The sequence below is a fragment of the Ovis aries genome, chromosome 2 (genome assembly GCF_016772045.2).
Source record: "Ovis aries strain OAR_USU_Benz2616 breed Rambouillet chromosome 2, ARS-UI_Ramb_v3.0, whole genome shotgun sequence".
Lineage (NCBI taxonomy): Eukaryota > Metazoa > Chordata > Mammalia > Artiodactyla > Bovidae > Ovis > Ovis aries.
In genome coordinates this window covers 102,942,447-102,969,690 of record NC_056055.1, presented here as the reverse complement: position 1 = coordinate 102,969,690, position 27,244 = coordinate 102,942,447, and the positions used below count along the sequence as shown (strand labels likewise).

At 39.5% G+C, this 27,244-nt stretch overlaps 1 protein-coding gene across 1 annotated transcript in view; it reads right to left on the bottom strand.

Moving 5' to 3' along the window:
- The window catches only part of FZD3 (frizzled class receptor 3), a 102,264-nt gene extending 77,772 nt beyond the window's left edge, over window positions 1–24,492 (bottom strand). Inside the window, exons 1-2 of the mRNA XM_004004440.5 lie at window positions 24,368–24,492; window positions 15,480–16,008 (exon numbers count right to left, since the gene is read on the bottom strand). Of these exons, the coding sequence (XP_004004489.3) occupies window positions 15,480–15,668 (189 nt within the window). The 5' untranslated portion in view covers window positions 15,669–16,008; window positions 24,368–24,492. The remainder of the gene's footprint in view (window positions 1–15,479; window positions 16,009–24,367) is intronic.
- Between the last annotated feature and the right edge of the window lie 2,752 nt (window positions 24,493–27,244).

The following is a 27,244-nucleotide window of genomic DNA, read 5'->3' as shown; positions in this document are numbered from 1 at the left end:
TCGTGCCTCCTGCAGTGGAAGCACAAAATCCTAACCACTGGACTGCCAGGGAATTTCCACAGTATCTTAACCAAGGTGATGGCTACATGAACTCATACATGTGATAAAAATGCAAAGACAATAAACATACATGTACATGTGCACATACAGACACAAAAATGAGTGCATGTACAAACTGGTGAAATATGACGAAAGGCTATGGATTATACCAATGATAACTTTCCTTTTTTTTTTTTTAGATCACCTGTGCCTTTAAAGAATTTTCTTTATCTCTCTGGCTGTGCTGGGTCTTCACTGCTGAGTGCAGGCTTTCTCTGGCTGCAGTGAGTGGGGGCTACTCTCTAGCTGTGGTGTGCAGGCTTCTCATTGCAGCAGCTTCTCTTGTTGCAGGGCACAGGGTCTACGGCACAGAGGCTTCAGTAGCTGTGGTACATGGGCTTAGGTGTCCCAAGGCATGTGGGGTCTTCCTGGATCAGGGCTCAAACTGGTGTCCCCTGCACTGGCAGGAGGATGCTTAACCACTTGACCACTAGGGAAGTCCAACGTCCCAGTGTTGACACTAATAGCTACATAAGATAGCAAGATCCCCAGTAAAACTACCTACAGTATATAGAATCTCTACACTACTTTAACTTCCTGTGAGTCAATATGATTATTTTAAGTTTAGGGCTTCCCTGGTGGTCCAGTGGTTAGGAATCCATCTTGCAATGCAAGGGACACCAGTTCAATCCCTGGTCTGGGAAGATGCCACAGGGCAACTGAGCCAGTGGGCCACAACTAATGAGCCCGGGCTCTGGAGCCTGCAAGTTGCAACTGTTAAGCCCACATTCCACGACTACTGAAGCCCACACACTTCAGAGCCTGTGCCCTGAAACAAGAGAAGCCACTGCAATGAGAAGCTCTTAAACCGCAATTAGAGAAAGCCTGTGCCCAGCAACGGAGACTCAATGAAAGCAAAAAAAAAAAAAAAAAAATTCAAAGCTTGAAAATGCATTATATTCACATGCTGATGTATGTATAGCCGTACATACAAGCATATGTATGCCTTAAGTAAGTCTCAGACTTGCTTAGTCCTCAACTACACAATACCAATCTGATATTGATGTGTTACCATGTTAGTGAAACCTCCATTTGTGAGCCCCATCATGAATTATAAATCTGACTTGAGTCACTATTTTGTGCTGCTTGCACTGAGTATAAGGCTTTAAGTTGATGCTGCTGTCACTTACTAGCTGGTAAGTATCTTGTGCTGTGTCTCAGCTAGCATTGATGGACACTCACTACAGGCTGGGCAGTGTTGTAAGTGCTTAGCTGCTTAATCTTTTCAACCTAACTTAAATCTTTTCAATAATCCCATAAGGTAGGCACTATTAGTCATACCATTCTATAATAAATGTGAAGAAAAAAAGACACAGAAAGTTAAGTAGCTTGCCGAAGATCACATAGCTACAAAGACAGTCCCAAAAGTTAAACCTTGGCATTCTTATCCAGAGCCCTTGAGCTTATTAACCAGTTTGTTCTCTGTAACCTCTCTAAATTTCAGTTTTTCCTCTATAAAATGGTGTTAAAAGAAGCACAAGCTGGAATCAAGATTGCCGGGAGAAATATCAATAACCTCAGATATGCAGATGACACCACCCTTATGGCAGAAAGTCAAGAGGAACTAAAAGCCTCTTGATGAAAGTGAAAGTGGAGAGTGAAAAAGTTGGCTTAAACCCCAACTTTCAGAAAACGAAGATCATGGCATCCAGCCCCATCACTTCATGGGAAATAGATGGGGAACTAGTAGAAACAGTGTCAGACTTTATTTTGGGGGGCTCCAAAATCACTGCAGATGGTGACTGCAGCCATGAAATTAAAAGACGCTTACTCCTTGGAAGAAAAGTTATGACCAACCTAGATAGCATATTCAAAAGCAGAGACATTACTTTGCCGACTAAGGTCCGTCTAGTCAAGGCTATGGTTTTTCCTGTGGTCATGTGTGGATGTGAGAGTTGGATTGTGAAGAAGGCTGAGCGCTGAAGAATTGATGCTTTTGAACTGTGGTGTTGGAGAAGACTCTTGAGAGTCCCTTGGACTGCAAGGAGGTCCAACCAGTCCATTCTGAAGGAGATCAGTCCTGGGATTTCTTTGGAAGGAATGATGCTGAAGCTGAAATTCCAGTACTCTGGCCACCTCATGCGAAGAATTGACTCATTGGAAAAGACTCTGATGCTCGGAGGGATTGGGGGCAGGAAGAGAAGGGGACGACAGAGGATGAGATGGCTGGATGGTATCACGGACTCGATGGACTTGAGTCTGAGTGAACTCTGGGAGTTGGTGATAGACAGGGAGGCCGGGCGTGCTGCGATTCATGGGGTCACAAAGAGTTAGACACGACTAAGCGACTGAACTGAACTGAATACCTATAGATGTATTAAGGTGATCAAACCAGTCCAGTCAATCCTAAAGGGAATCAACCCTTAATATTCACTGCAAGGACTGATGCTGAAGCTGAAGCTCCAATACTCTGGCCACTTGATGTGAAGAGCCGACTCACTGGAAAAGACCCTGATGCTGGGAAAGATTGAGGGGAGGAGGAGGAGGAGGTGACAGAGGATGAGATGGTTGGATAGCATCACAGACTCAATGGAGATGAGTTTGAGCAAATTCCAGGAGATGGTGAAGGACAGGGAAGCCTGGTGTGCTGCAGTCCATGGGGTTGCAAATAGTCGGACACAACTAAGCAACCGAATAACAACAATATATACAAATAAGAATATATAAAATAGGATACAGCACCTAGTAAATGACAGCTTAAAAAGAGATTAGGAAAGAGTTACAAATTAATAAAGCTGCAGAAGGCCTATTTGATGGGCATGAGGAACCCTGCTCAATTCCCTATGCTCAAGTGCCAAGTGAAAAAGTCAACTGTCAACTGGAATGGTGTTTTTTAAAAGCAAAATAAAACATGCACTAATCTCTAAATCACGATTCTGGGTGGAAGAAACCAGACATAAAAAAGTAGATACTATATGATTACATTCATATAAAACTCTAGAAAATGAACACTAATCCACAGTGACAGAAAGCAGATCAGTGGTTGCTTACAGCAGGGAGTCAACTCAGAGGGGTGGGCTACAATGGGCACAAGGAAGCTTTTGTAGTATAGCAGTGCTAGTCGCTCAGTCGTATCTGACTCTTTGTGACCCCACAGACTGTGGCCCACCAGGCTCCTCTGTCCATGGGATTCTCCACACAATAATACTGGTGGATTGCCATTCCCTTCTCCAGAGTATCTTCCCGATCCAGGGATCAAACAGGGGTCTCCTGCATTGCAGGCAGATTCTTTACTGTCTGAGCTACAGGGAAGATCCCTAGGAAGCTTTTAAGGTGATGAAAATGTATGACATCTTGATAGTGATAATGGTTTCACAGATATATACTTCTGTCAAAACTCAAGCTGAACACTGTTAAATGGGTACAGTTAACTATATACAAATCATACCTCAATAGTTATGTAAAAACAAAAAATATTAGTATTTTTCAAATAAGCAAGCTGCCCTGATTATAACTCTAACAATTTTTAACTTCAGCAAAGTAAAAATTAAATGAGTTAGCCAGCATACCGCCAAGTTGAGAATATATATAAGGAACACAGACTATCAAAGCTCTATAAAGGAGGAAAAAAGAATCTTCAGCTGATTGAATTTTTTAAAGATTCTTACTGAGTACTCCCCTAAGCAGTAGTACTTTTATTCACTAAATTAAGACCAGGGTATATGAAGTTTACAAACTGAAAAATAACTTTCTAAAATTAAATTTCTGGTTTCTTCAACAAAGATGCAAGACAGGGAACATTCTATTCTTTGTTCAAATTCAAATCAACCAAGCCTTTGTGCTCCTATTCTCTTTCTTCTTTGAAATTTCCATTCCTGTTACCATAGGAACCTGCTCACTGACAGGCCTTCAAGCATAGCAACAGCCCAAGCTTAGCAAGGAGTGTGAAAGGGGGACAGAGTCAAAGGCCAAAATTTGACTCGTGAGAATCAGAATTCCAATCTTTGTCACTCTATAAAGGGTCTGATAACCATAGAAACTGTATCCTGCTGGGTTTGGGAATATTATGACTAAATTCACTAAATGTGAAACCAAATGTAGACCGGCCTTGAAAATTCAAAACTGGTATTCATTCTATTTTAGATCCAAATTAGAGTAAGAAATTATTAAAAAAAAAAAAAAAAAGCTTTTTAGAATAATTTTAAGTGAAGTAAAATAAGACCTTTAAAAACTTTTTTGTAAGAATAAAATTCTAAAGAGAAAAGGTCTAAAACTTTAAGAATTATTTTATATATATAAAAAAATTTTACATTTGTAAAGTACCTTTAGTTCCATAGATTTGCTTTTCTTTTACAAATTTATTTTGTTAATGTCTTATGGCAGCATATTAAATACTTTCCAATATTAGTTCAGTGAGCTAGTTTCAGAAATATGACTTTATCACAGGAGTATATTTATCTTAAGTCAAAAGGGAGCTCCTGGATCAGCACATAAAATTTGACTTTTCTTCAGGAAGTAAACTTTTAACACTTCATGAATGGTTGTGAATTATAGTCTGTCTCAAAAGATAAAACTTCACAAACCAAATTCACCACACTTAATACTTTAAATTAATACTTTAATTTAAAATAAGCATTTTAAGGCATTCTTTTAAAGTGATCTATCATGTAAGAAAATCAATTAAAATTTTAAAAGCTTATTTTTTGCTAAAGTCAGAAATAACTAAATGCAATCAATTCTCCACTACTTGTGTATTTTTCACATTTTTCAATTGAGAAGTTTCCTAATTCCTGGCTGGTTTCCCTACCACATGATAGGCTCTTCAACCCACTTCACCAGGCTGTTGTTTGCTTAGGGGAAACCACATTATTAATACTAACCTAAAGAGAAGATAATAAGTCAGTCTGCTGGATAATGCATGTATCCTAAAAATATAAGCCATGAATTTAAAGAATAAATACAATCAAAGAAATCTCGTTTCCTCAAATGCTTATCCACAAAATGTTAATCACTGGTACAAAGGGGTATTAAATTATAGTATCCTCTCAACAAAACAAAACAAAACCCTGCCTTTCAAGGTCAATTCAAACATCATCTGCAACTGGTCCTTTCTACACATGATCCTTTTCTCTTTGAATCCTCTCAGCACTTTATGCCTATTTATGGCATTTACCAAGTTCTTCCTTAAGTTTCAGTCATTCAAATAAAAACATATTTAATAAATACTAAGTGTTAGACACTGCAACTGGGAGCTAGACGAAAAAGGACAGCTGGGATTTTTAAAAATAAAGTTTCTGTACTAATCTTACTTTTTAAAAACACAATGTGTTTCTTACAGAAAAATCAGAAAACACAAACATTAAATGAAAAACATAGAAAACACAAATAAATTGTGCATCATTGTCAGTTTTGACAAAAATCTTTCCAGATCACTCACTCTACATGAACATGAATATACTTCTTTTCTTCAACAAAAACAGGATGATACCACATATATTATTATCTATTCCTATTTTGGTCCTATTAATTAATGTATCAAGTTTGGCTTCCCTGGTGGCTCAGTAGTAAGAATCTGCCTGCCAAGCAGGAGACACTGATTCAATCCCAGGGTTGGGGAGATTCCCTGGAGAAGAAACGGCAAACCCACTCCAGTATTCTTGCCTGGGAAATCCCATGGACAGAGAAGCCTGGCGGGCTGTATCAAATACAACCATTAGAATTTGACAGACAAAGATGGAGATGAGATTATTTAGGCAGAAAGAGAATGAGAGGTCTAGAGATAAGAAAGCTGGTTTGTTTTATTCCTTTACTTTATTATACCACTTATAAGTGTAAACACATAATGCTGAAAGCTTCAAGTCACTTTGACCATTCCCCTCTCCCAAGAAAGAAAGCAAAGTAAAACACTAGTGTTCAGGTATCTTTGGTACTCCTGTCAGGACGACCATTACTATCCTCAACAAACCCACAACTATTTACAACTCCAGGAGATCATGTGCTTCGGTCCAGCTCTATAACCACCACCATGACTACCATCACCTCTTCCGGAATTCACAGTTTATAAAGTTCATTAACTCACTCAAACATTTATTTAGCAGTTATTATGTGTTAGGTACTATATTAGCTGCTGGCCCTACAAAGAGTAATAAGGACCTCAACAGCAAGTTCTGCTTTCAAAAGCAAATGTCCTTCAGTAGGACCTGAACTAAAAAATGAGGACAAGTTCGTACCCATTACAATGGCTATTATTCCAAAACAAAAACCCAGAAAATAACTAGTGTTGGTGAGGATATAGATACTGGAGCCCTTGTGCAGCACTAGCAAAAATGTAAAATAGAGCAGCTGCTACACAAAACAGTTCGGCAGTTCCTCAAAAAATTTAACAGAATTATCATGCTATCCTAAAATTTCACTTCTGGGAATACCCCAAAAAAATTTAAAGCAAAACAAATATTTGAACAAATATTTATATATCTGTCTTCATAGCAGCTGTATTCATAATAGCCAGAAAGTGGAAGGAACTCAAGTGTCTGATGAGTGAATGATTAAACTAAATGTTGGGCATAAATATACAGTGAAATATTATTCAATCTTAAGCGAAGTGAAGTTGCTCAGTCGTGCCCAACTCTTTGCGACCCCATGGAGAGCAGCCTGCACCAAGCTCCTCCGTCCATGGGATTTTCAAGGCAAGAGTACTGGAGTGGGTTACCATTTCCTTCTCCAGGGAATCTTCCCAACCCAGGGATCAAACCCAGGTCTCTCACATTGTAGACAGATGCTTCACCGTCTGAGCCACCAGGGAAGTCCAAAAGGAAGGAAATTCTGACATCTGTTACAACATGGATGAATCTTGAAAACACTGTGCTAAGTGAAATAAGCCAAACACAAAAGGATAAATATTTTATGATTTCACTTAAATGAGGTAGTGGAGTAGTCAAATTCAGAGAGAAAGAAAAAAAGTAGAATGGTGGTTGCCAAAGGTTGAAGGGAGGGGAGAACAGGGAATTATTGTTTAATAGGTATAGCGTTTCAGTTTCAGAAGCTGAAAAAGTGCTGAAGAAGGACAGTGGTAATGATATACCAAGGTGACTGTACTTAATGCCACTGAACTGCACCCTTAAAAATGATTGGAATGGGGGAATTCCTTGGTGGTCTTGTGGTTAGGACTCCGAACTTTCACTGCCGGGACTGGGTTCAATCCCTGGTTGAGGAATTAAGATCCCACAAGCTGCATGGTATGCCAAAAAACAAACAAGAAAAGGTTCAAATGGTAAATTTTATGTTATATATATTTTGCATACATGCATGCTAAGTCACTTCAGTCATGTCCAACTCTTTGCAACACTATGGATTGTAGCCTGTCACACTCCTCTGTCCATTGGATTCTCCAGGCAAGAATGCTTGATTGGGAAGCCATGTGCTCCTCCAGGGGATCTCCCTGACTCTAGGATCGAACCCCTATCTCTTGTATTGGCAGGTGGTTTCTTTACCACTTGTGCAACATGTATATTTTGCCACAATTTAAAAAAATTCTGAGGAATATTATGTATAAGTGATACTATGAAATAGCCAGGATATACTGTTAAGTAAAAAAACAAGGTAGAGAAAACAAACAGTATGACACTGTATCAAAAGGGCGTGAAAGAACACATAGCTATAGACAGATATTATACAGACATTTTCTATAATTACTATAATTTTTAATGGTAAGATAAACAAAAAGCTTTAGAAAAACAACTACCCTCAAAGGAAGAAAAGAATAAGGTTAGGATTCAGCTGGTAAAGAATCCACCTGCAATGCAGAAGACTGCGGTTTGATTCCTGGGTCGGGAAGATCCCCTGGAGAAGGGAAAGGCTCCAGTATTCATGGGCTTCCCTGGTGGCTCAGATGGTAAATAATTTGCCTGAAATTCGGGAGACCTGAGTTCGATCCCTGGGTTGCAAAGATCCCCTGAAGGAGGGCATGACTACCCACTCCAGTACTCTTGCCTGGAGAATCCCCTTGGACAGAGGAGCCTAAAAGGCTACAGTCCATTGGGTCTCAAAGAGTCAGACATGAATGAGCGACTAAGCACAAACACAGTCTAGAAACTAGACTCCTCTGAATGTACCTTGTCATATATATCAAGTTTCTAAACATGATTATAAAATAAATTCAAACAAAAAAAATTTTAAGTCATTCCTCAAAATCAAAATGAAAAAACAAACCTAAACTGTCTATGGAGTTAAACCAAACAGAGGAATACTTAACTCTAAAACACAGTAATCTGACTGGACATCCTTGGTGAAATACATCCTAAGGACATAAGAAATACAAAGAAATCTTACAGCACTTTCAGTAATGACACTGCTAGTAGTAATACTGATATTATTCGGAAATTATGTAATGTCTGTATATCATAAGGTTTCAGTATGAGAAGAAACAAAAATTCAAAAATATTAAATAAAAACTCTCCAATATTGTTTAATTATAAGTTATCAGTATAAACTCATGCTGAACTTTCTTTTTTAAAAAAAGTATTTCCTAGCTCCATCTTTGAAGAGACCTATAAATTACTAACCTAGTATCAATAAGCATAGCACCCAGATAGCAGTCTGTGAAAACCTGTGAAAATTCTTTACAACTAAAAGGAACCAGCACTCCCTAAAGAAAGTGATAATTCAAGTTCTGAGGCAGAATTTTATGAAATAAGGTTGGATCATACCAGAAAGCAAGGAAGCTATCAGAAATCACTAGGGTAGTATCAAAGACACTTAGGAGCTATCTTGAAGATGTGCTCACTACCAAAGGCAGAACAGACTGAGCCACAACAAAATCATAACTGCAATGGACTGAAACACATAAAATAAGGTAAAAATCCATGCGTTCATAATGATACTTGAAAGGAGAACAACGAAACTTAAAAGGCGAAAAGATCTCATTAGTTACTTTTGAAAGATTTTTGTGAATCAATTTATTATCCTAAAAACTAACAAAGGAGAACAGTTGCATATTTACTGTTTTTTTATATAAACTGAACATAAGAGTAACTCAACAGTCCAGTAATCAAAATGAGGAAGTTTCTGTTTATAAAGTATTCTAGCTGAGAAATGAAGAATGACAGAATATTACCATTTTACAAACCCCTCATGAAATTCTTGACCTAGGGAATGATCGATGGCTGCTAACATTATACAGAGTAACAAGCGGATGTTACAGTGCCTTGGAAGTATTCTTGCAAAACAAAAACAGAGGACCATGGTCAGTAACACCACAGGGATGCAAACAGCAAAATAAAATTTGAGAAAATCTGTAAGGCAAGTGCATTACAAGAAAAAAGGAAGGGAAACGGAAGGAGAAACTAAATTAAGAGACATATCAATTGAATGTAATGCACGAACCCTGATTTGAAAAGCCAACTATTAAAAAACTGAAATTCTAAGCGTAATTTGGGCTTCCCTGGTGGCTCAGATGGTAAAGAATCTTCCTGCAATTTGAGAGACCTGGGTTCAGTCCCTGAGTTGGGAAGATCCCCTGGAGGAGGGCATAGCAATCCACTCCAGCGTTCCTGCCTGGAGAATCCCATGGACAGAAGAGCCTGGTGGGCTACAGCCCATGGAGTTGCAAAGAGTTGGACATGACTAAGAGACTGAGAACAGTACAGGGGTAACTTGAACATTAATATGAAACATATATTTGAACATATATTTGAGTATATATTTGAAATTACTGAGGAAGTGATATGTTTATGTATTTTGAAAGAGTCCTTACTTTATAAAGATAAATATGGAAATATTTATGGATGAAATTATGGTGTGTGGCATTTGCTTCAAAGTAACCCAGCTGGGAGTGCAGTCATAAATGAAACAAGACTAGTATGAGTTGGTAATTTTTGCAGCTGGATGATGGGTATATGGTGTTCCATATATGTCCACATAATTGAAATCTTCCATAATAAAAAGCTGTGGGGAGAAAAGGCTAAAATTTGAGCTTGGATAACTGGGAAACTAGTTCAAACATGCTTTGTTCTTAATGAGCCATAAAGGATACAAAAAATGTTCAGGCTTTGAAGATTTCTGTTTCCACTAGGATCTATGCACCTGCCAGTTTCTCATGCTGTAAGAAAATCTTTAATGAGAATTACAAAAGAAAACAGGAAATGGAGGCAAGTAGGAACCATTCCGGGAGCTTTTTCCTCTGATTATCCTACACAGGTTTAGTTTTTTTAAAAAAAAGCAATCAACCTCCCAAAGAAATTAAAGACTGCTTATTCCCAATCTAACTAAAATTAAACAGACTGACAGGCAGCAAAGAATGATGCTCTGTATCTGAAGAGCATTTTAACTTTTTAAAGTTCTGTAAAATACACATAAATTGTACCATTTGATCTTAACAAAAACTTTGTGAAAGGGACAGGGAAAATACTTCCTAGAAGAAACCAACACAAGGGAGTCACAAGACTCAGGCAGTGGCAGAATACAAGCCTTCTATTCCTGTTTTAGTGTTTCTTCCAATAACCTGTACCCATTCTATTCAATGGGGCTTAATTATTCAATATAGAAAAAAAAAAAAAAACTGTTCGGATCTCTTTCGTTACCAATAAAGTCATAAATTCCTGGTAACATGTAGGTTTCTAAAAACAGTTACTGACAATTTGCTGTCCATGCTGGACAGCTCCTAAAAATTTTCAGACAGTTCAAAATGGTGTGGGAAACTCAGGAATGAGCAATCTTTTTTCTATCAAAAGCCACAATACTTGGGGGAAAGACAGACATCAAGTTAAGAACTTAAGAAAAATTTAATGTGTGTGTTTGTATATAAACACACCTTTTGTAAAGTAAGAGAAATAAACATACTAACATACTAACAAGGATCTTTTTTCCAATTTAATAAATAGACATTCACCCCATTTATTTGAACATGTTTCAATTTCAATGGAAGTATTGAGGAGGAATTCTCTATATACAATGAAAGAACACCCAACTTGTTGACTGTGAACCATAATAAGCAAATTAGAAATAACCTAAATTCTGCAATTTCTTTCCTGGCATCCTTGGCTCAATATCATATATTATTTCATTTGAAGCACTCATTTTGATTTCACCAAACATCAGTACAGGAATAAACCCGAGGCAGGCTTGAACCCTGGGTCTGCTGAAACATACTATACTTAGGAAATGTCTTTCAACTCAGCCAGTCCCACAAAGAACACTCAAGAATGTGCGAAGGTTCAGTTCATTTCAGTTGCTCAGTCATGTCCAACTCTTTGTGACCCCAGGGGTCGCAGCATGCCAGGCCTCCCTGTCCATCACCAACTCCCAGAGTTCACTCAGACTCACGTCCATCGAGTCCGTGATGCCATCCAGCCATCTCATCCTCTGGCGTCCCCTTCTCATCCTGCCCCCAATCCCTCCCACCATCAGGGTCTTTTCCAATGAGTCAACTCTTCGCATGAGGTGGCCAAAGTACTGGAGCTTCAGCCTCAGCATCAGTCCTTCCAATGAACACCCAGGGCTGATCTCCTTCAGAATGGACTGATTGGATCTCCTTGCAGTCCAAGGGACTCTCAAGAGCCTTCTCCAACACCACGGTTCAAAAGCATCAATTTTTCGGCGCTCAGCCTTCTTCACAGTCCAACTCTCACATCCATACATGACCAATGGAAAAACCATAGCCTTGACTAGACAGACCTTAGTCAGCAAAGTAATGTCTCTGCTTTTCAATATGCTATCTAGGTTGGTCATAACTTTTCTTCCAAGCAGTAAGCGTCTTTTAATTTCATGGCTGCAGTCACCATCTGCAATGATTTTGGAGCCCAAAAAAATAAAGTCTGACACTGTTTCTACTGTTTCCCCATCTACTTCCCATGAAGTGATGGGACTGGATGTCATGATCTTTGTTTTCTGAATGTTGTGCTTTAAGCCAACTTTTTCACTCTCCACTTTCACTTTCATCAAGAGGCTTTTTAGTTCCTCTTCACTTTCTGCCATAAGGATGGTGTCATCTGCATATGTGAGGTTATTGATATTTCTCCCAGCAATCTTGATTCCAGCTTGTGCTTCTTCCAGTCCAGCGTTTCTCATGATGTACACTGCATATAAGTTAAATAAGCAGCGTGACAATATACAGCCTTGACGTACTCCTTTTCCTATTTGGAACCAGTCTGTTGTTCCATGTCCAGTTCTAACTGTTGCTTCCTGACCTGCACAGAGGTTTCTCAAGAGGCAGGTCAGGTGCTCTGATATTCCCGTCTCTCTCAGAATTTTCCAGTTTATTGTGATCCACACAGTCAAAGGCTTTGGCATAGTCAATAAAGCAGAAATAGATGTTTTTCTGGAACTCTCTTGCTTTTTCGATGATCCAGCGGATGTTGGCAATTTGATCTCTGGTTCCTCTGCCTTTCCTAAAACCAGCTTGAATATCTGGAAGTTCACGATTCACATATTGCTGAAACCTGGCTTGCAGAATTTTGAGCATTACTTTACTAGCGTGTGAGATGAGTGCCAATTGTGCGGTAGTTTGAGCATTCTTTGGCATTGCCTTTCTTTGGAATTGGAATGAAAACTGACCTTTTCCAGTCCTGTGGCCACTGCTGAGTTTTCCAAATTTGCTGGCACACTGAGTGCAGCACTTTCACAGCAGCATCTTTCAGGATTTGAAATAGCTCAACTGGAATTCCATCACCTCCACTAGCTTTGTTCGTAGGGATGCATTCTAAGGCCCACCTGACTTCACATTCCAGGATGTCTGGCTCTAGGTGAGTGATCACACCATCGTGATTATCTGGGTCGTGAAGATCTTTTTTGTACAGTTCTGTGTATTCTTGCCACCTCTTCTTAATCTGCTTCTGTTAGGTCCATACCATTTCTGTCCTTTATCGAGCCCATCTTTGCATGAAATGTGCTAGGGTTACCTGTTCCAATTATCTGCTCCTGCTAAAAGCTGGCAAGCTGATGCAAAGTTCCTGGATCACAGACAGGAGGGTGTCATCAGCAGACAAGTCCTTGTAAGGATCTAAGAATCCTTACTTCTATCTGCAAGTGTGCAAGTGTGCTATCTGCAAGTGTGCTGTGTTGACTGCTAAATTTCCATATCCTTTGCTATTACAGAAACTTCACACTCTCAGACTGTCAGGAGACTTTGTCAGTGACATCACTGTCCTGGTATGACAACCAAGCCAACTATCCCCAACATCACTTGATATCACTAGAGCTTTCTCTTACTCATCTAGGTGCTCTCCCTAGAATGAGTGAATTCAGAAAAATGCAGTCTCACTGCCAGCAAAATGTCTAGCCTATATGGGCGTGTTTGAAGAGAGGACAGAGGCAGCTCACCATGCCACCATTATGAAAGCCCCGGGAGCCCACAACAAGAGATGCACGTTCACGTGAAACAAATACATTGTCTTTCTAGTACTTTCTCTCTAGGGTCACTTAGAAATGAAATTTGGAATAGCATTATCACTTGTGGATCACCTAGTCTGCATCATGCATTGTACTAGCTATTTAAATCTCTCATTTAATCCTAATAGCCATTCAAACTGTTTTTGTTATCAGTGCCTTTTCACAAATGATTTTCACAGAGATGCTGAAGTGAAGTGAAGTCGCTCAGTCATGTCCGACTTTTTGTGACCCCATGGACTGTAGCCTGCCAGGCTCCTCCGTCCATGGGATTTTCCAGGCAAGAGTACTGGAGTGGGTTGCCATTGCCTTCTCCAGATCACAGAGATGTTAGGTGACTTAATTTCAAAGTCTGAAAGCTGCTACATGAAAGAGGCAAACGTTAAACCCAAATAAGTACATAAATCTTTATGACTTTTTTCTTACAACTCTATTTGCTTTCCAAAGGAGTTATACTGACTTTAAATGATACCAGAACCAAAGATATTCCTACTTCTTCATTTTTCTGGTGAGAGAACTGGGTAGTTTTAATACCCAACAGGGACTACCATGCCTGGAACCAAATTTCTATATTAAACCAATACCCATTTTCATATACCCAATTTAACAGTCTATACCAAATCTCTCCTTACCAATTAGACTTTGTATAGTCAGTGGAAGAGCAGAAATATTTTATTCAACCTCTACAATATTTCCAAGTATTTGGACTCTATAAGTTGCCCTCGATGTTTCCAAATCTATGAATAATAATCTTTCTACAAAATTTCCCAGATTTATGTTAGTTTACTTAGAAGTACTAAACCTTTGAATTTTACTATAAAATGAAGATTCCAAAACACGTAGTATTCAATTTGCTGAAAGCACTGTAACAAAGGATTAAAGACTAAAATTTTTTAAAAAAACCTGTAAATTCTATGTACAATATAGCTACATTAATATCAGAATATGGAAAAATGGTAAAAACTATCACTTTAAGAGAACTTACTCCAAAAGTACTGTGCCAAGTACTTTATAAACACTTCAATTTTGTACCTTTCAAAATGTTAACTCTATTTTACAAGTAAAGTGACAATGGTAAGAAAGTTCAAATAACTTGGCCAAAGTAATACAGATAGAAAGTGGTAGCTGCTGCTGCAGTTTATACAACTCCAAAGCTTTTAACTCTTACTGTCAGTTTAGAAAGTGAAGTGAAGTCACTCAGTCATGTCCGACTCTTTGCGACCCCATGGAGCCCACCAGGCTCCTCCGTCCATGGGATTCTCCAGGCAAGAATACTGCCATTTCCTTCTCCAACTGCCTCCTAATTCCTATCTGGTAAACATATCTTTGTCCACAATTCTAAAACCATTATTAAAACACATACAAAATTATTTAAACCTATTACTACCTATATCCATTAATCTGTCATAGCTTCTAAAGTAAAATAATTAAAAAGTGCCTAAAGAATTATCATTAGAAAAATTCAAGTAAGGCAACAGATTTTCATGAAGTTCTAAGAGGTCAAGAACAGATAAATCACACAACAAAACCTTTATCACTGCTTGGGAGTTACTGTTCTTAAATTGATGTGAAGATAGTAAGACCAGGATACCATCTTAAGTATTTAAAACAATGTAAATACAGTAAACCTATCAGCCTAAAGGCTGAACCAAAGAACCCATTTTCAAAATCATGTTACCTTCAATATTTACTAAGTGAATTATGAATATTATTATTATAGTCTGCTCTTTAAAGTCTTATTATCAAATAACAGAAAAGATGTAACCATAACTTGGACAATTTAAACTTCTGAAAGGCTATTACCTTCCCAGTTCCAATGTTTCAAATTTCTTCAAGAAAGAATAATATCTGAAAACTAAAATGAGTAACATTCCCCAAACATGAAATCTTTAATCTATCAGAGTCTGAACCTAAATACATAACTTTTTAATGTACCAGATGCAGTTAAAAATAATATATTAGTTTTTCCTACTGTTTATCAGAGACATTCATTAGACTGATTAAAAGGGCAATACAAGAGTAGTTTTCTATGACATGCCAAATAATAGATGAAGTCTTACCTCCATTGCTAAAGCTGCCGTCTGTTGGTCATAATGATTCAGAAGATTGGGCATGAAGGTAGTGTTATAAGGCAAATCTTGGCACATCCTCAAGGTAATAGGCTCACAAGAAAACAAACTGTGCCCACCTATATGGCCCACAAACATAGTCAAGGGCCACAGATAGAAGATGATCCTACTCACAGCCATGCTTCCTCGACTGAACGAGATTCAGATGATCAGGCCTACTCAATATGTATTTTAGATCTCTGTACACCTGCAGGTCTCAGCTTGAAAGTACTTCTTCTATCTTCCTGTTAAGTTCTTCAAACAGAAATACTCTTCGCACCGTCAGATGTTTGTTAGCTTGGTCTCACAAAAGGCATTTGTTTTTGGTTTCACAATATGGGAAAATGACATCATCTTGCCTCTTCTTTTCATTTTATTACATCGGGCACCATTTGGCCAAGGTGTCAAGTTGATCAACCACATTCCCAAACAACAGATTCCATCTTAGGAGAAGAGCTGTTTCTTCCTTTGATTGAAATATCTGAAAAATAATTTTTTTAAAAAATGGGAGAAATTAGCAATTTCCTCCTAAAATATTATAGGCTTGATATTAAAACTTTGATTAGCTCAGTAAAGCTGCAGGATACAAAATCAGTGTACAGAAATCAGTTGCATTTCTACACACTAACAATCAGCTACTAGAAAGAGAAATTTTAAAATACTGCCTTTGGGACTTTCTGGTGGTCCAGTGATTAAAACTGCACACATCCACTGCTGGGGCACCAGTGCACTCCCTGGTGGAGAACCAAAATTCCAAATGCTGGGCGTGTGGCTAACAACAACAACAATCACAAACTTTGCTGAGAGATACAATACTGTCTTATAGATAAAATACATGAGTATTTCATTAAAAAAATACTATAGCTTTTCTACCTTATCATTCTTGCTATAGATATACCAGAGAATCCATAAATAGCATTTAAAGGCACCATTTCCTCCCTCAGTTGTTTATATAACATAGAGTTTAGTTTCCCATCTATAATGGTAGCTTTTCATTTGTCACAAGACATAATTAATTCATTTTGAAAAACTTGTAAGCTGTTGTCCTAAATTTTATTTAAATATCTGCCACACTTAATACCAAGTTATTTAAATTTTATTATATGTTTTAATCATTAAATGATTCGGCAGATGGTATCTGTGAAAGGTGTCAAATATAAAGAAATCAAAAGATATGGATTCAAGCCTCTTCCCAACTATGTGAATCACTTAACTTCTCTGAGCTCAGAATTTTCCTTTCTAAAAATTGCACCTCCCTATCAAAGACGGTATATGAGTGAACTATAAAATAATGTACTCTATAAAAGGTAAAGCAACATCAAACTTTAGGTAGTTTTACTGCTGAATTACAGCGGATACAAAGACTTACTTCTATCAACCAATACTGAACTGGCAAACAGAAGATTCTAAAACTAGTATCAGGACATTTTCCAAACAATGCTTCATCCTTTTAGATAGTACAAAAATTTAGTACATAGATAGAGAAAACGTTTGACCAACAAATGCTTCATTACACACAGTCAGGGTGCAGAGAAGAGTCAACCCTAGAAAGTTACAGCGTGGGATATGAATAATTTCCAGTTAAGAGTTTCTACCAAGTTTCAGAGTCTGATTTGACACTGCCTTTCCTGGGGGCTTCCCTGGTGGCTCAGACGGTAAAGAATCCGCCTGCAACGCTGGAAACATGGGTTCCATCCCTGGGTTGGGAAGATTCCCTGGAGGAGGAAACGGCAACCCACTCCAGTATTCTTGCCTGGAGAATTCCAGGGACAGAGGAGCCAGACAGGCTCCATGGGGGTGCAGAGAGCTGGATGCAGCTTTCACTTTCAGTTTTTTTTCTAGGGACAAAACTACGCATCTCTTTTGGGGCTGGTAGGGTAGGTAGAGTGGAAGGCAGGTTTGGTAGGAAAAAAGGATATTCTAAAACTATCAGACTTCCATTTGGTATTGTTATTAAGTCTGCTTTTACTTTGTTTTCATTTCACAGATGTCAAATATTTCTGTTTGAAGTACACAACCTCGGCTGGGAAAACATGAGAAAGTCAGGTGCAGAAATCCTCAGAGACCCAGGTTAACAGGACAACTCAAATAGATATTAAGACCCATGACAGGTTAGACCCCGTTGAGAACTTGAACCGGCTTGGCCAAAGTAGAGAAAGAAACTGTCCTCTCCAAGCTTTAATTACTGGGCAGAAAAAACTATTGGAGAAAGAAAAGCCATGGCTGAATCGTCCCAATTTCTCCCCCAAGCATATGGTCTTGAGTAGAAGGGAAAAGGAAAGTCTACAACCTTAGGAATTAGGAACACCAAAGTTACAAGCAACCTCTGCCCGAAACATCTAATCTCTGTAACACTGAAATCTCTAAATCAGAAATATTTGTTAAAGCTTCTTGGCCTGCCATATTTTTTCCTCCTTCAAGCTGGGACCAGAAATGTAATGTCTGGCTATGGAAAAGTGATATTAAACACAGTTACATATATCTAAGCTTAATTACCATACAGCACAGTAACAATCATGCATATCATTAAATGTGTCAAATAAGCCCTGAAAGCTTTATTTGGCTACAGTATCAAAACATCCATACAAGTTCCATTTTTGTAGTCTGCTGCTTATGCAGCATGTTCATCTGCTTGCAACTTAAAAAAAAATTAAGGGAACATTGCTCCCTACCGAATATGTATCTAACAATGAGAATTTCAAAAATTTCATTTAGACTATTTTTCAGGCGGTATGGGTTCCAAATTTATGGTTCAAAGAAGACTACCATACAAAACTTGAGGAAAAAACAAAGTAATACTGAGTTTCTTAAACTAGATGAGAAACCCCCTTACACTTTCATCTACCCTATTTTACTTGTTTTTCTCTCAGTTATTCCTTTTGCCTCATTTACAAACAATGCTTCTCACAAACTTACAAAAGTACTTTCCTTTATGTACTTTGACATTCAAATTTCCATATATCAAAACAGTTTTGTAAAATTATTATGTTAGGCTGGGGTAGGATAAAACCTTAATACATTAAGACTGTAGTTGATGATTATTAATATAAAATAAGAAAAAACAGTAGAATGCCATGAGACAAGAAGAAAAATAGGAACAGTAAAAATATTAAGGAATTTATATTTCCTCCAAATCAGAGGTTCCCTAATTTTAATGTGCAGCAGATTCACAGAAACTCCATAGGTCTAAGAAATCTGAGCCTCTGGAAAATGAATGATATACGTGTATTCTAACGATTATCTCGGTACTGTTACAAGTGATCTATAAGTCATATTTTGAGAAATGCTATCCTAAAATAGAATAATTTAAAACAGTATAGGATATTTGCACATAATTATGTGTTTAGCAAAGGAAATATATAAAATGAATTTTTTTAAAAAGCAGATAAAGAATACTACTTTAATAGAAAAATGGAAAAAGGACATACATTTACAAAAGAAATACAAATGTCCAACAAACATATGAAAAGATATTCAACTTTACTAATAAAAACACACAAACATGATATATAACATTTTTGCCAATCAGATGAGCAAAGTAACAATAACAGAACACAGTACAGGAGAGGGTGCAGAAAAAAGAATATATTCAACATTCCAACACTTGGAGATATTTTTTTTTTCTTTTTGGCTGTTCCACATGGCTTGCAGAATCTTAGCTCCCCAAACAGGGACTGAACCCGGGCCAGGGCAGTAAAGTGTCTAACCACCAGACTGGCAGGAAATTCTCCATTTTCAAATACTATTGGAGGAAAAGCAAACTAGTTGGTATTTCAAAAAAATAGCTATAGATATCAAAAGTCCTTAAAATTTTGATTCAGCAAACCTATTCTACAATTTATTCTAAGAAAATAAACACAAGTACACATGATGTATAACTGAAATGTTAGTACAATACTGTTTATACAATAAAAACCCAGAGACAATCTGAAAGTCTACCAACAAGGAACTGGTTAAACTAGGGTACAACCAACACATAACACTCACTAAAAATGATGAGCAGGATCTGTATATACTGACTTGAAAAGACAGTGACAATACAACAAGTGAAAAATAAAATTTTAAATGGTTTACAAAACAGCATATAGTCTCCCACTTTTGTCAAAAATACATATACATGGAACAGAATAAAACTACCTGAATTGTTTAAAAATACAATAGGGACTTCCCTGGCAATCCAGTGATTAGAACTCTACACTTCTACTTCAGGGAGCTAGAGTTTGATCCCTGGTCAGAGAATTAAGGTCCCACAAGCTGCATAGCATGGTCAAAAAACAAACAAACAAAAAGCCCCAAAATAGTAAAGTATTATAAATGCTGAAATGTTATTTTAAAATCTGTTGTTATGTTATTTGTGTACGGGAAAATTAAGTCTACTAAATCTATAAATGTGTGCTGACAATACTACTACTTGAACCAATGATTTACTGGGTGTTGAAAGTAACAAGCCAAGGGACACAAAAATGCCCTACTACAGGTAACAAGAAAAGCAAAAAAAATGATGATAAACTTAGAATGGGTCAAAAATTGATTTTCAATACTGAAAAAATAGATCACCTCTCAGCTGAATCAAATATTACACAGTTAAAAAAAACTTTCGGTATATATTCTAAATTGCTTTTCAATAACATGATGAAATAAATGCCTCTAATGGGGATCACATGAGTATGGACAGGAACAGTCCTTTCTCCTAAGAGAACCATCCTTGAAGAAGCTGCAAGTTTCAGACAACAGGACACAGATGATTGAGGAAATCAGGAAATACTGACAAAATACAGCAACTGACTACATAAAGGTTAAAAGGTTTTTTGCTTTCTTTTTGATATTATATCTTTTACAATAGACATCTGCAGAATCTCAGCTGAATAAAGGGAATTGCTAGATTAAATGGAGGGACCAGTCTCGGGTACCAAGGGCCAGTAAAAAATGAGGGGTCTGGCAATAGTTTTTCATGCCCTAACCCTGAGAAAAGAGCCATTCACTTCCTTACAGAGCAATATAAGGTATGTGGAAAACTAATTTCAGATTAAGTGACCTGATGATTACTTCCTCAGAGAACAAAAAGGACTAGATACATTTAACCCTACACTTTAATTTGTATCAATGTGTAACATCAGGAATCTGATATTTCCCAATTTACCAGTTCTCTTTTGATGATAAAAAGTAAAAGCCTCTAAAAGAAGTTCTGTATTTATCCTGAAGAACAGCAATAAAGGGGATGCAATCTTGGAAGACTGTCTTCAGAGGCTGGCTACAAAGCCAGACCCAAAGAATTCAGGTGGGAAAATCAGGAGATGGCAACTGTGAAGAGGAAAGAAAGCAGGCTGAATCCCAGAAGAGACAATGACAAAAGTGGGCCCTGGGGGCTTGTCAGCAGGGCCCTGCAACAAAAGATGCTAGCAATTTTATTCCAATTCACACCTTCTGTACAGAAAGCGATTCCTTTCATCTTTCTCAGCTTAGATTTACTTATCTTGATGCACTATAAATGTACCTAACATTTTGCTTTTCCAATTCAGAAATTAAAGGTTGCCTCAAACACACTGGCTACAGTGGGAACAGGAGGATATTCTTTTGTCTTCTTTCAGAGTTTTCCAAGACTGCATTATAAGGATTAGCCATCACTACCTCTGAAGCTTCTTCTCTCAAGGAAATTATCATCTTGTTAGAGAGCAAAGTACACACTGAAAGCATATCACTGCTTAAAGTGCTAGATTCCTTTTCCTAAAACCGATGTGGGTTTTGGCCTTTTGTTTTCCATATCTTATTTAAAAAATAAATTCATTTTCAGGATACTGTTTTCTGGTTGCTAAAGTTTATGTAGCTCCATATTTAATCCATAGGGCCCAGATTCTTACTAATCTTAAGGTATATCACTTTGTTACTTTATCTAATTTTTAAAGTCCGTCTAGTCATCTACTGATTACAAAAGATAATCTAATCTTCCAGTGTGCTGAGTGATGGGGCTTAAAAAAAATACAGGAAAAACAAAGTTCAAAATTAAAATGAATAGTAGGCATCAAAATCCAGTCCATCCAACAAATTATACATTACTTTTAAGACTAGAGAAAGCAGAAGCAGATCTTTTAAAACTAAAAACAAAACTGGAAAGTTAAAGATGGCCAGAGTCTGGACTTAAAAAAAAATCAGGTTGAAATTCCAGCCTGGTTTCCCTTTCCCATTAAAATGTGTTCAGAAAATGCTCTAATATCAAGCTCCTGATTTTTTTTCCCCCTTTAGCATGGCTGCATGTTTTGACTACAAAATTAGTTTAATGAGATAAACTTTGGGACCAGCATTTTTTTTTAGGCCTACTAGCCTAGTTGTTTTTTCTTAAACTTCATTCACAGCGCATTCCTTGGATGCACCAAAACTGTTGCTAGTTCTCAGCACAACAAATTGTAACTCAAAGGTAGATTCACCATTTCTGATGCAACAGTCAGTTAAAACTGCTTTCTAGTCAAAGAGGAGTTGTTACTCTTCAAACATTCATTCCTAACCTGGAAATGCCACTATTAAAAACCTTCACTTCTTTCCTCAGGACGCAGTGACCTTTCTTCTCCCAAATCTATACTGAACAATTCCTCTCATACATATTTCAAAGTCTTGCTTTTCATTTGCACTACTGCTCTTTTTGTGGGCAGCTGCAGCTTTAAACGTCTCTAACTCTAGAGATTCAGGGGTTAAAAAACACTTGAGGCCAACACTGCTCTTCCCTGTGAAAGAAGGTAAAGATGCAGTAAGAACTGTTTCCTATCACATGTCTCCTGAAGAAAATAAAGTCAAGAGTAGTCTAACATCAACAAACTAACATGCTCTGAATAAGTTTTCAATATGAAATCTCACAGTTTTACTAACACATACGAAATTTACGTTGGGGAAAGAGATTTTTTTTCCTGTCAAGTGGGCAACAGAGGACTTACCATGACTTTAAAACCCCCTCTCTTCGCCCAATGATGACGCTCTCACAACATTGTGCTATACAAAGAAAGAATGTGCACTGTACTATTATCTCCACCTCAAGCCTCCCTATTTCAAATATCTCAATTATGGCTGGGGATCTCTCTAGAAAAATCCACCTAAATGTTCAAAGCACAAAATAAAGCTCAGAGGAATACAGTACCTAAGACGAAAAAAAGGAATGAAAGAACCTATAGTCCTTTCTTCTTCTATTAATAGGGCACTGGTAGATTTAGGAGAGATGCAGAGGCAGGGAATATTAGTGGATGGGGGGGGGAAAAAACGGAGGAGGAGGAAAGAGAAGGCAGGACGGTAGGCTTTACTAATTACCTTATTTTCTTGACAGTTTCAAAGCACTTGGGGGGGAGGGGGTAGAGGAGGAACCTGTTATTTCACTAAATAAAAGGCAACACTGTAAGAAGAATTGCAACTCAATTATCTTTTATTTTCAGCTCTACCCTTGCAAGCCTGCCCACTTAAGCTTTTACATCACTTTCCTATCTTATTACCTCTATGTTGTGGTTTGGTACTTCAAACAAACACTTTTTTTCTTCTTCTGGAGGAAAAAGAAGATATTGATTTGCTTAAAAGTACGGATGGAAAGCATTATCTTGAGGAGAAAATGGTTCTTAATAACAGAACTACGGGTTTATCTATCCCTTTGCCTGTCAGCACACCACTAAAGGCTAAAAGAAGGCTCAAGAGGGAGGTAACATCCCCCTTGTCAAGTCTTTGTTTACTTGCTCCTGCGGTATTGGCTTTGCCAAGTAACCCAATTGCCGTAAATTAACATTACAGGTCTCGCCAAACTACTATAAAATAAGATCTTGTTTGACCAACCTTATAGAGCAGTCATTTATTTCTATAGCTGCTGGTCTGCTAGGCTGCTCTGTCTACCTACATTCAGAAGGGAACCAAAATTCAAAATTTCATTTATTCTGGGCCAAAAACCAGACCTTTTGTCCTCCTTCCTAGATATTTTGCAACTTCAAGTTGACTCCTCTGCCTAAATTAGTGGCATATGCTTTTGTTCTTTTAAAAAAGAAAGAAAGAACACCCTTTATTCTCTTATTGAGGAAGGCACCTAACTGTGAAAACGCCTCTAGGAAGATGCTAAAATGTCTTGAAATGTTTAACAGCACCTTATTTCAGAGGCTATGGATGAACCTCCCCGCGGTACCCCAGGGCAAACACACGGAGCGTCCAAGGGGACAGAGGGGGAAGCCTCGAGGAGGAATATGCAGACTCTGCAAAACTGACGGGAGGGAGGAGAGGGGACAACTTTCAGGAGTAGAATCAGGAGGCAGTCCAGATGCTGCGACGCCGCCCGGGCCCCGGGATGCCCCAAGGCGGGTCCCGGCGGCCCCCGGCTGCCCCCGCGCCCAGCCCTCGGTGCATTGTCCTCCCCGCCAGCGGCCGCGTCCTCCACCCACAGCCCCCAGCGGCCCGGGAGCGCCACCCGCCCCCGCGGCGCCGACCGAGCCCCCGGGCTGGGCCGGGGGCGGCGCGGAGGGAGCGCGGGCCACACTCGAACAGGTTGCTCGGCGCGGGCTCGGGACCGAGAGGGTTAATCCAGTCCGCGCGCATCGGTCCGCCTCAGCCCCCAGCCCCAAACTCGGGCTCCCCCGCGCCCCGCCGGCCCGCCGCCCACCCCGAGAAAGCCCCGAGACACCCCTCCACAGCGCGGCGCCCAAGGCTTTTGTTTTGGCGGCGACGAGAATAACGATCCCTGAGGAGGAGGTGCCGCGGCTGCTGGTGGCTCTTCGGCACAGGGTTAGACCGAGGAGCGGGCAGCCGCGGCGGCACCTCCTCAGTCCCCACTCCCGAGTCCTTTTCCCGCTGAGCCGGACGGGAAGGGGCCTGCACGACGCGGGGCTCACCTCACACCTCGGGGCCCAGCTCCCGGGGGGCTGCGGCGCCGGCCGGGGGCGGCCGCGGGTCCCTCAGGTAAACGGAGCCAGCGAGGACGGCCGGCGCGCGCCTCGGAGCGACCGCGAGCTTTCGCGATCGCCCGGGCGCGCGGCCCGGCGGGGGCGGGGGGGCATGCGCGCGCACGTACGGCGCAGGCGCGCTGGCACGCTCGGCCGAGCGCTCCCATTTTGAGCGCAGCTTTTGGGTACGCGTCCGCGGCTTTCGTTGTTCTTTACCTCGCGCAGAGGCTGATGCCTGGCCCTGTCCTGCCCCCACGGAGTCGTTCCAAGCTCTGGAAGGTTTTCTTAAATGCCCTCAGTCCCCTTTGCAAAGCTCTCCCTCCCTTCTCTACTGAGACAGTGCAGCGACTCTCATCACTCAAGCCTGGAACGCTATTATTGCGAGACCACCAAAACCTGTTTCGAGAACCAGCGTGTCCCCTGGGGACCCGGGGATTGGAATTGGTTAAGAGGCGGGTGCTGAGGGTGGTACTGGGTGCAGATGGAGGTAGTCAGCTTTCACATTGCAGAGCTCCAGGCTGAAGCAGCAGAGCAGATACTCTATCAACACCCACTGTAGCGAGCAGGTGGGGCATGAGGTTATTGGTGGCAGTCCCATCTTCTGTTCTTTGGGAAATGTTTCTTCTCTCTTTTTCTTCATAAGTGATTTTATTTTATTTTTTTCTACATAAGCTATTTCAGAACTTAAAAGATTCCTTAGAAATCATCTAAACCTAACCTCTCATTATTCAGACGCGGAAAAGAACGGCCCCGAAAGGTTAAAAAGACTTACCCAAAGCCAGGCAGCGTTTTAAGGGCTGAGTCTGGATTCACTCATTCCAACCCAAAGCTGTTACCTCTGCCTCCATCATTTTACCTACCTTGCTTTCTCTTCCTTTTCCTCCCTTTTCAACCTAGACTTCACAGGCATCATTTTGTTCTCTGGTAGCACAAAGGACTTAAAGAAATATTTTGATCTTGTAGAATAGTATGACTGTATTTAACATTATTCAACTATACACTTGGTTAAGATGGTGTATTTGAGTACAATTTTCTGTCTGAATCTTTGCCACCCCATGTTAGGAGACTGACCAAAAACAGCTATATAATCTGTGGTTTGTCCAAACCCTTGGGACACATCTCTGTGGCATCTTTAATTATAGGCAACGATTTTATACAAAGAAAAGTGGAAGTGTTAGTCCCTCAGTCCTGTCTTTTTGGGATCCAATGGACTATAGCCCACCAAGCTCCTCTGTCCATGAACTTCTCCAGGCAAGAATACTGGAGTGGATTGCCATTCCCTTCTCCAGAGGATCTTCCCGACCCAGGGATGGAACCCAGGTCTCCTGCATTGCAGGCAGATTCTTTACTGTTTGACCACCAGCGAAACAATCTTTTTCAAAGGTGCTCCCTCAGTTCAAGTCAGTTCAGTTGCTTAGTTGTGTCTGACTCTTTGCGACCCCATGAACTGCAGCACTCCAGGCCTCCCTATCCATCGCCAACTGCCAGAGTTTACCGAAACCCGTGTCTACTGAGTCTGATGCCATCCAACCATCTCATCCTCTGTCGTCCCCTTCTGCTCTCAATCTTTCCCAGCATCAGGGTCTCTTCACATGAGTCAGCTCTTCGCATCAGGTGGCCAAAGTATTGGAGTTTCAGCTTCAACATCAGTCCTTCCAATGAACACCCAGGATTGATCTCCTTTAGGATGGTCTGGTTGGATCTCTTTGCAGTCCAAGGGACTCTCAAGAGTCTTCTCCAACACCACAGTTCAAAAGCATCAATTTTTCGGGGCTCAGCTTTCTTTATAGTCCAACTCTTCACGGCCATACATGACCACTGGAAAACCATAGCCTTGACTAGATGGACTTTTGTTAGCAAAGTAATGTCTCTGATTTATAATATGCTGTCTAGGTTGGTCATAACTTTCCTTCCAAGGAGTAAGTGTCTTAATTTCCTGGCTGCAGTCACCATCTGCGGTGATTTTGGAGCCCAGAAAATAAAGTAAGCCACTGTTTCCACTGTTTCCCCATCAATTTCCCATGAAGTGATGGGACCGGATGCCACGATCTTAGTTTTCTGAATGTTGAGCTTTAAGCCAACTTTTTCACTCTCCTCTTTCACTTTCATCAAGAGGCTCTTTAGTTAAATGATAATAAATACTGAGCTTAGATAGTCATAAATACAGTTTAACATCAGAAGATGAACTATGGGAAATGCATCGTAAAAGAGATATGAAATGGGCATTTTCAATTTCATTAATAAATACTAATGCAGTACTACTTGTTTAAAAAAAAGTAATGTTGATCCTTAAGCTGGTTATTATCAAGTCATTGTATCCTATGGAGCCAACACTGACTCTGCTGAAGGTGAGTGAGCATCTAAGAGCGTTTATGAAAATCATTGTGGACCTGCTTCAGGTACTTCTAGGTCCCTTGTACCTTCATATCCTCTAGAGATGTGCTGCTGTCACATTTTTATGCAATTTACACATGGTCTTGTGAAAACTGTCAGGCATAGAACATATCCTGGCTCCTAGTGGGAGGTGGGAATGGTGTAGAAATTATCACTGAATGTATCAACATGATCACATCTCAGAAATAGACCACTGACTGAAAGAAGCGAACTGCAAAGATGTAAATTATGATAGCTCTTTAAAACAGTCACACTGTATGAGGCCAAACATGTATATATAATAAGCATACAAAGTAGACAAGTGGGCAGCACACTAATTTCATGACAGTGGATGCCTCTAGGCAGGCAGGGTGGAAAATGAGATCTGGGCAGCATGTACAGGAGGCTTCAACTGTTAACCACACACAGGATGCAAAATGTTAACATTTTAAA